Source organism: Zalophus californianus, chromosome 9 (assembly GCF_009762305.2).
Source record: "Zalophus californianus isolate mZalCal1 chromosome 9, mZalCal1.pri.v2, whole genome shotgun sequence".
Lineage (NCBI taxonomy): Eukaryota > Metazoa > Chordata > Mammalia > Carnivora > Otariidae > Zalophus > Zalophus californianus.
In genome coordinates this window covers 10,613,174-10,622,566 of record NC_045603.1, presented here as the reverse complement: position 1 = coordinate 10,622,566, position 9,393 = coordinate 10,613,174, and the positions used below count along the sequence as shown (strand labels likewise).

The 9,393-nt window shown below is 55.6% G+C and overlaps 1 protein-coding gene across 2 annotated transcripts; it reads left to right on the top strand.

Moving 5' to 3' along the window:
- Nucleotides 1–3,421: 3,421 nt before the first annotated feature.
- On the top strand, nucleotides 3,422–9,393 carry NOL12 (nucleolar protein 12). Of its 2 annotated transcripts, XR_003520059.1 has the most exons (7): nucleotides 3,422–3,566; nucleotides 4,957–5,062; nucleotides 5,412–5,460; nucleotides 5,994–6,136; nucleotides 7,406–7,500; nucleotides 7,932–8,429; nucleotides 8,977–9,393. XR_003520059.1 is itself a non-coding variant. In XM_027594976.2 (6 exons), exons 1-6 carry the CDS (start codon nucleotides 3,487–3,489, stop codon nucleotides 8,095–8,097), a joined length of 639 nt encoding a protein of 212 aa, XP_027450777.1. In that variant the 5' UTR covers nucleotides 3,422–3,486; the 3' UTR covers nucleotides 8,098–9,393. The 2 variants fall into 2 exon arrangements, 1 of the variants encoding a protein (XP_027450777.1); XM_027594976.2 differs by having other exon boundaries at nucleotides 7,932–9,393.

Here is a 9,393-nt window from a genome sequence, read left to right as displayed (position 1 = left end):
GGGGTTGTTGCCAGGATTAGGTGAGATAATGTAGAGAAATGCCTGGTTCCGGGCACACAGTAGTGATGTAGGAAAGACATTAGGATTCGAAACCTACAACCAAGAATGCATTCTTGAAACTTCTTTTTTTTATTTTTTTTATTTTTTAAAGATTTTATTTATTTGAGAGAAAGAATGAGAGAGAGAGAGCACATGAGAGGGGAGAAGGTCAGAGGGAGAAGCAGACTCCCTGCAGAGCAGGGAGCCCGATGCGGGACTCGATCCCGGGACTCCAGAATCATGACCTGAGCCGAAGGCAGTGGCTTAACCAACTGAGCCACCCAGGCGCCCTTGCATTCTTGAAACTTCTTTGGTGCAAACAAAAAGGTGGTTTTCTTAAAGCACGGGGACAGGTTTTATTAAAGTACGAGCAGAAAAAAGAGAGGGCGTGAGGAGTGGCCCATTATATACTTTCAAGTTGGGAGGGGGTTAGGGATAGTGTAAGTCTCTAAGGAATTTTGGAAGTAAGGCTTCCAGGACCCTGAGGGGGCTAGCTATTGTTAGGAAAACGTCATTTTACTGTCTAGTAAAACCTTAGTCATGAGACCCTTCAGATGTATATTAGTGGGCCACGTGCTTGAGGGATGATTGCCAACACATGTCTTGGGGGTTTAGAGATAAAGGAAATTTCTAAAGGAATTTTTATACGTTAAAGTAGACTTACAGGATGGGGGTAGGGTGGGGTCAGGCTAGGATTGCCTTTTGCCCTTAGCAGAGAATTAACATCAAGAAGTGGAGTTCCTAGAGGAATATCACTCTGCCCGTTTCAAAGACTTGTCAATGGGCTGTAGGTAGTCAGGAAATTTAGTAATTTTTTCTTCTGCCTTTGTTTCTCACATCAAGTAGGTGCTCAATAAACATAAAAATGATTTCAAGGTGAAACCAATCCAAAGAGTGGTGGGTGTGTTATTTTTTTTTAAGATTTATTAGTTTATTTTAGAGCACACACAAGTGGGGGGAGGAGCAGAGGGAAAGGGAGAGAAGCAGACTCCCCCCTGTGCAGGGACCTGATCCAGGGCTCAACTGCGGCTCTATCTCATGACCCTGAGATCATGACCTGAGCCAAAACCAGGAGTCAGACACTTGACGGACTGAGCCACCCAGGTGCCCCCAAAGAGTGGTGGGTGTTTCAGACCATGAGCTGCAGTGAAGTTTCAGAGTCTGGGTGGGGTCCCAGTCCCTCGGCTCGTCTCCTGGCAGGTGGGCTTCTCCCTGCACTGGGGGCTTTGGCACATGAGGCTCCCTGAGGTACCCCCCCGGGGGGCAGGCAGGCAGCGAGGGTTGAGTGGGCCAACAGCCCAGAGCTCCCCGCACAAGGTCCTGCAGGCGCAGCTGTGCCCTTCCTTGGTCCCTGTCTCTGTGTCAGCCTGGAAGATCAGCGAGGGCAGCAGTCAGGGAATGGCTCCATACACCACTTCCTCACGGGACAACTTCCCTGTCTGAGCCTCCCTTTCCTCATCTGTATAATAGGGATGAAAGCTGGGGGCACCTGGCTGGCTCGGTGCAGCCTGCGACTCTTGATCTCGGGGTTTTAAGTTCGAGCCCCACAGTGGGTGTAGCAATAACTTTAAAAAATAAAATCTTTAAAAAGAAAGAAAGAGGGGTGCCTGGGTAGCTCAGTCAGTTAAGCCTCTGCCTTCAGCTGGCTCACGTCATGATCCCAGGGTCCTAATGGGCTCCCTGCTCAGCGGGGAGCCTGCTTCCTCCTCTTCCCCTGCCCCGCCCCTGGCTCATGCCTGCAAGCTCCCTCTTTCTCTCTTGCTCACTCTCTCTCAAATAAAAAAATAAAAATCTTTAAAAAAATAGAGAGAGAGGAAAGAAGGGAGGGAAGGAAGGAGCGAGCACCAACCTCACAGGGCCGTTGTGAGGATCCACTGGAATAATCCACAGGAGACCCTGAGAACATTCCTCAGCACAGAGGGAGACAGAATAGCCCTGTAACCCTGGACAACTTGCCTCCACTCTCTGAGAGAACAGGTAGGTCCCCTCTCTGGGTGCCTGGCACACAGGAGGCACTCAATACACGTGGGCTGACTTGCTCTCTGGGCTCCAATCACTTGTCCAAGGAGAAACGGAGGGGGAGGCGGGTCTTAAGGGTCTGTTATTCCTCTGATAGCCCCACTCTCAGCCAGTTCTGGGGTCACCTCCTCTGGGAAGCCCTCTGCACTGGAGAAGCCAGCACAGAGCTCCTGCAGCACAGGTACCATCCCCCACACGGTAACGACCACCAGCCCCGCCAGACTGGGCAGGCCTTCAAAGCAAGGGCAGCAGCTTGTGTGCAGCGCCCCAGCAGGGACGAACTGGGAGTGGGGGATTCGGGCATCCCATCCCAGTTACTAAAATTCCCCTTTAGGCGGTGTTTCACAGAATGCCTTCACATGCCCGCCGTCTTCAGTAAAGGATGTGTTATTATCACACCCCCATGCCACACCTGGGGAAGCGGAGACACAGAGAGGGGAGATGGCTTGTGTAGCAAACACAAGTGTGGCGTATATTACTTACACGCAATGTCACCTAACTCACTTTTCCTAATCATCATGGTTCTCAAAGTGTGGTCCGTGGACCAGCAGGATAGAACTTGTTAGAATTGCAGATTATGGGGCTCCCTCCAGACCCGCTGACTCAGAAACTCTAGGGTGGGGCCAAGAGATTTGGTTTCAGCAAGCCCCCCAGGGGATTCTGATAAACGCCAAAGTCTGAAAACCACTGCCTTGCACAACCCTACGAAGTCACTATAATTATCCCCATTTTACAAATAGGGTAATTGCAGCCAAGCGAAGGCAATCGGTCCAGAACCACAGCTGTAATTGGGGGTATCAGGATTCTAATCCACGGAGTGTGGCGCCAGAAATGTGTTCTTGGAGACCACTGACGAGTTGACATCAGAATCAAAAGTAGGATCAGCAATATTTGGCCATTTACTAATAACTCCGTATTGAGCGGCTACTGCGTGCCCCGGCACCGTGCTAAACTGGGACCTCTCTTTCACCGCTGCTAGTCTAGGACAGGGATTGGGATTAGGAATCACCGGAGGGGGCGCCTGGGTGGCTCAGTTGGTTAAGCGACTTGCCTTTGGCTCAGGTCATGATCCTGGAGTCCCGGAATCGAGTCCCACATCGGGCTCCCTGCTCAGCAGGGAGTCTGCTTCTCCCTCTGACCCTCTTCCCTCTCGTGCTCTCTATCTCTCATTCTCTCTCTCTCTCAAATAAATAAATAAAATCTTAAAAAAAAAAAAAAAAAGGAATCACCGGAGGGGGGGCAAGTATCTGAGTATTACACACAGAAGGCAGGGCTGGGGAGGCGGGCTCCGCGGCCCCTTTAAAAGGCGGGGCCTGAGCAACGGAACTGAGGAGTCTTAAGCGCGAGGCGCGCCCGAGAGGCTAAGAAACGATACACCCGGAAGTGTCTTAGGCGAGCTGGAGGCGTGCCGCCGGAGGCCTCACCGCTATGGGCCGCAACAAGAAGAAGCGAGATGGCGACGACCGGCGGCCGCGGCTTGTTCTCAGTTTCGACGAAGAGAAGCGGCGGTGAGTGCCAAGGCTGGAGCTGATATCCTTCAGGCCACCGGCCAGGGCCACAGCTGGGGCCGAGGCCCGGCGGCTGTCGCTCACGCAGAGGTCCCTTCCGGCCCCGCCCTCTCGGCGTGGCCCGAGGCTCCCCTTCGACATCCCCCTCCCCTGCGGAATGGAAGCGGCCGCGGTAGGCCCCCACGCCTGGGGAATGGAGTCGCCCGCCCCGCCCTCCCGTCGCTAGGTCTGCGCCCCAGCTGACCCGGCTCCTGGTGTGCGGGCGGCCAGAGGGGTGGGGGTGGGGCCCGGGGAGCGGGGGGGCCCCCCCCCGGAGCTGAGGCTTCGACCTCCCGGGCCCAGCCCAGCGGCCCCGCACGTGGTGCACTCAGTGTTGTTGATGAATGAGGAGTGAATGAGATGAGCGTTGCTTAAGTTCATTTATGCCCTCATCAGACGTGTCCTGAGCTCCTTCGGTGTGTGGGTGCCAGATCTCGGGACCCCTGAGCTGGACCCCTAAGCCTCAGCGTCCGGTCCATCAGATGTCCCTCGCTCAGAGCGCTACTTTGCCATATGGTAGTGGGTCAGCGAAAAGCCTAGTGTTGGGCCCCGGGAACGTTTGGGAATGGTGCAGCCAGCACTAGAGAGATGAGAAGCAGCCCAGATCAGATAGGGGAGGGGAATGCAGGGTGGCATCGAAGGGGCTTACTGATGGATCTGGGGGCGGCTGTCCTGGGGATATGGGGTGCCAGTCCAGTGGAAAGTTTGTGGATATCTGGGTGAGGGTGGCCTTGAAAGTCCTGCTAGGAGTGGTTTAATTCACTGGGTCATGGAATCTGGCGACATAAAAAGGGCCCCCTGCCTGTCCTAGGGTGCATAGGCCCACCTACATGGCCCTGTTGCTTGAGGCTGAGAGCCCGGGGGGGGGGGGGGGTGGGTGGAAAGAAGCAGCATCTCCCTCTTTCTCCTGACCTTACACTCTATGACCTTTGGCAAGTAGCCTAGCCTCTCTGTGCTTCAGTGTCCCCATCTGTAAAACAGGGATTGGTACCTACCACACAGGTTGGTGTGAGGAATACGTGAGGTGACACATGTACATTTTTTTTAAGATTTTTTTTTTTTTAATTTGAGAGAGAGCAAGCACACATAAGCAGCGGAGGCGGGGGTGAAGAGGAGCAGAGGGAGAGGGAGAAGCAGATTTCCCGCTGAGCAGGGAGCCCGATGCGGGACTCAACCCCAGGACCCTGGGGATCATGACCTGAGCCAAAGGCAGGTGCTTAACTGACTGAGCCACCCAGGTGCCCATGTGTACATTTTTGTAATAGTACAGTATTAGTGGTTTTTCTCTTCCCGGTGTGAGCCTTTCTTTCCTTGTGTCTCCTCCCGATTCTCCCTTGCCTCTTTCCTATAGGGAGTACCTGACTGGCTTCCATAAGAGGAAGATAGAGCGGAAGAAGGCAGCCATTGAGGAGATCAAGCATCGGCTCAAGGAGGAGCAAAAGAAGCTCCGGGAGGAGGTGTAAAGGGGGAGATGGGTGAGGGAAGGGGGGTAGGGAGAGAGGGAGAAGGAGAGAGAGAGAGAGTGTGTGTGTGTATATAAAATCTGATTCCCGAGGTATTTACATCCTTGGATGGCCTTAATACGAGCATCTGCAGGAATAACGGAAGGTGTGGGCAGGCCTGGGGAGCAGTTTGTACCGGTAGAATCATGGTGGGCCCTGGTCTGAGGAAGGCTTAGGATGGAATCTCCTGGTGTTTCACTAGGAGTCATTCATGGTCTCACTCACCCTGGAGATGAACAATGCTCCTGCTCGGGGTTGGCTGGAGAGGCCACACTCACTGTGTTCCCTTCCCTTTTGGTTTCAGCGCCATCAGGAATACTTGAAGATGCTGGCAGAGAGAGAGGAGGCTCTGGGTAAGTCCCATCTTTGCCCTGACCTGGAGAATAGCCAACAGGCCTAGGTTATTTATCCCTTGGTGGGTGGAAGGGGAGAGGTGTGGGGGCTGCGCAGAAGCTAACTTCCCTAGCTCTAGGGGTCTTGGTGGTGATGTAAGGGCCAGGGACGGTCTTCAGCAACCTCTAAATGTGAGTGGATCAGACACAGGAAGAACCAACCTCTTGGTGAAGCGATCCTGAGCAGAAAGCCCAGTTCCTGAGGCCTGGAGGACTTGGGGGCGGAGGTGGGGGGACGTGGGCAGCAGGAGCTGCTGGGGTCACACGAGGTTTGTCCTAGATGAGAACCAGATGGTCTGAGGTCTCTCCGGAGAATCAAGGGAGGAGTTGAATTGCTTACATGTGTCTGCAGGCTGGGCTCTGGAGGCGGTGACTTCCTGGACACTCTCCCATAGCGTAGAGGGGGCCGTTGCACTCTAGGGCTGGGCAGGGGGTGAGAGTCTGGCTACTTGTGCTCTGAGGCTGAGAGCCGGTTCTGTGCCCACCTTGCACAGAGGAGGCAGATGAACTGGACAGGCTGGTGACGGCAAAGACAGAGTCGGTGCAGTATGACCACCCCAACCACACAGTCACCGTGACCACCATCAGTGACCTGGACCTCTCGGGGGCCCGGCTGCTGGGACTGTCTCCACCTGAGGTGGGTGTAACTTCCAGCCCTAGAGAAGACGGGCCCCAGGTGCAGGCTGGCTTGTCGGGGGTGCCGAGTGCTGTTCCCTTTATGGGGATTGCAGCGCGAGGGGCTCTTTCCCTCCTGGGTGCTCTTCTGGGCCTGGACAAAATCCCTGACCCTGGGGCTTGCAGAATCCAGTTCCATGACTCAGCGGCTGTGGGAACGTGGGCAAGTGTCTTCGCTAGTAAGTTGTGGGGGTCACTGCTGATGGCACCTGTCTCAGGGGATTACTGTGCGTGTAAAAGCGGTTCATCCAAGAGAAACACCGAAGACAGCGGGGTATGGTGATCACTGCAGTGCGTGGGAATAGCAAAAACGTGGCCCGGCCGTGCGCACTAACACTGAGTTTGCAAGCTATGAGTGGGGAAGTACTCACAGATTGCAACTGACATTTTAAAAAAAGGGGGAATCCCCCTAAATTTTAAAAGCACTCCATGGGCCCTGACTCGGGAGCCACGGAGCCTTCCGGAAAGGGCAGAGGAAAGCCCTGCTTTTGGGTGAAGCAGCAGCATGGTGTGTTGTTTTGCTTCAGTTGGTGTAATGCAGTGTTCCTCCTCGGTGGGGGGACTACCTGCTGGGGAATATGAGCGAGGGAGAGGCTTTGGAAGTGATGGGGAAACGTTACGCAGGCAGAACTGCCTAATAAGCTCTCAAAAAAACCAAAAACCAAACCAAAAAACCCGCCAGATTAAAAATTTTTTTTAAATTTAGAGGAAAGAAATAGAACAGAATGTCATTGGAAGTATCACAGAGCCTCCCAGTGAGGTACCATCTCACGAAATGTTTGTTTCCATCAGAGTTGCGTCCGTCTGGGTGGGGTGGGCATTTCAGTACCTGTGTGTCCACAGTCACAAGGCAAAGCACGTTTCCTGTCACTGGTGAAGGCGTCCCTGAGCCCCGAGCCAGCGCTCTGTGGCACCCTTACGGAGCTCATCCTCCTCTTCTGTCTCCTGCTCACTCTTCTGTAAGCCCTTCCGGCCTCAGCTTGCAGTGGACGTGCCGACGCTCGCGGCTGGAGGAAAAGGGGGACAAGGCTGTGAGACGCAGCCCTTCCCTGTGCGCTCTCCGCTTCAGGGGGCTACATGGCTTGTCCACCCGTGGCCTTCTCCGAGCCCTGAGCCAGGCCTCGAGGCCGCAGGCCGTGCCCCTCCCTGACCGAGCCGTGACAGCTGGTGTCAGGCCTCGCGCTCTGCCACTCCGGGTGCCATCTTTGTCCTGTGTGTGCTTCTTCGGCAGGGGGCTGGGCACGGGTCCGAGGAAGAGGCGTCCTCTGTGGAGAAGCCGACCAGAGCCTTACCCAGGAAGTCCAGAGACCCCCTCCTGTCCCAGCGGTGAGCCCTGGTCTGTCCCCTAGGATACTGCTCCCTCGTGGCTGGCAGTGGTGACGGGGCCTCTGGAGCCGCCTCTCGCCGGCCTGTGGCGGGTGGCATGGGGCAGGTGTGGGGCCTGGAGCAGCCACTCTGCTCTGCCTATCGAGTGTCCCTCCTCCCTGTTCCCCACCCCCAATCCCCGACAGTGGCCAGGCCTGGGCGCCCTTAGTGCCCCGGGGTAAGGGCCTTTTTATGAGTGGAGGAACTGGCGGGCCTTCTGGGGTCAGAGCAGGCTGCCTTTGGCATGGATTTGGTACTCCCAGCATTCACGGCCTGCACCGACTTCCTCTGTGAGCCAGGCAGCCACTCACCCCCGAGCCCAGCTTTCCGCCCAGGCCCTGCTCCCCACAGTAAATGCGGCCCCAGCCTCACCAGCCTTCCACCTCCTACAGGATCTCCGCTCTCACGGCGTCACTGCACGCACACAGTCGCAAAAAGACCAAGAGGAAACGTCCCCGACAGGCCCAAGACTCCACCAAGAAGCCCCCGAGTGCCACTCGTACGAGCAAGACCCAGCGCCGCCGGCTGACGGGCAAAGCCCGGCACAGCGTAGAGTGAGCCCCGAGAACCAGGCCGTGCCCGGTCCTGTGCTGTGTCCGCCTGGCTGGCCCGGTAACGCAACACCGAGGTGGGGTGACTCTGCGGCCCACGGCAGGGAGGCCAGCACCTCTGGCCCGAGCTTGCTCCCTGGCAGGGGCAGACAGCTGAGAAGTGACTCGCCCCCAGGAGGAGCCTTCAGAGCCGAACCTGGGGCATCTTCCCAAATGTCTCCCCCACTGAGCCTTCATCAGATTTGTGAAACTGAGTACACTTGTGGTCTAAAGTTTGTCCCTGACCCTGATACCGCGTGCCAAGGGCAGGCTTCTGAGGTGGTGGAAACCGTCAGGCAGGTGGGTCCATCTTCCCTGTCCCAACAGTTTTCCCTGTGGGGGTGAGACAGGTAGTGTTAGGTCTGGGCCCCCTAACCCGGGTTGCAGGCAAGCATAACACTGGAAGAATCCAGAGTCAGCCAGCTGCTCTGAAAAGCAGGCTGCTGGGCCAGGGGGGTGAGCGGCGCCGGACTCCGCCCTTTACTGGCTGAAACTTCTTGGCCTCATTGGTCTCCTCAGCTGAAACTGAAGTGGTGGAAGCGGATGAGTTCCAGAGCATTCCCCACCCAGCTCAGGCCCAGTGAGAGATGGACAGGGTGACAGGAGAGTGCAGTGCCAGGAGCAGCCGCAAGTGCCATCAGGCCCCGGGGTGTGGGAGGGCCTGGCAGGAGGGGGAGCTGACCCCCCAAGCAGGTCTTCCTTCTGCTCAGCCCGTGGAGGGCTGCCATTGGGCAGGCACGTCTCTTCTCCTGTCCCCAGTGCCGTGGGGGGGTCATTTACCATTTAGAGCTACACATGGTGATATTTACAAGTATTCTCATCTTCTCTCTCCCGTGTGCGCCATCAGTTCTTACAGTAAACCAAGGAGATTGAGTCAGCGATTTTGCCCATCTTGGGATCAGAAGTGATGGAATCAGAACCCTCTGGAGAACTTGCCTTTTCTCCCCAGAGCCCCTCTCTCCATGATCCACGCCTGGATTCTTTCCTTGCCACTCTCCGTCTGGTGGGCCTCCTGGGCTCGGGGCTTCTAGGAGCTTTATAAAGAAGGATTAGGTTTAGCTGCGTATAATAGAAAACAAAATTTAAAAACAACTGGCTTGTATAAGAGGAGGTAACAGGGAGATAACTAGCCTGGAGCCAGGGGGGCTGGGGGGCTGGGATGGCAGGCTTTTAGCTTTTTGTTTTGTGCCATTTTCTTTCTTTCTTTTTTCTTTTTTAAAGATTTTATTTATTTGACAGAGCGAAAGAGCACAAGCAGGCGGAG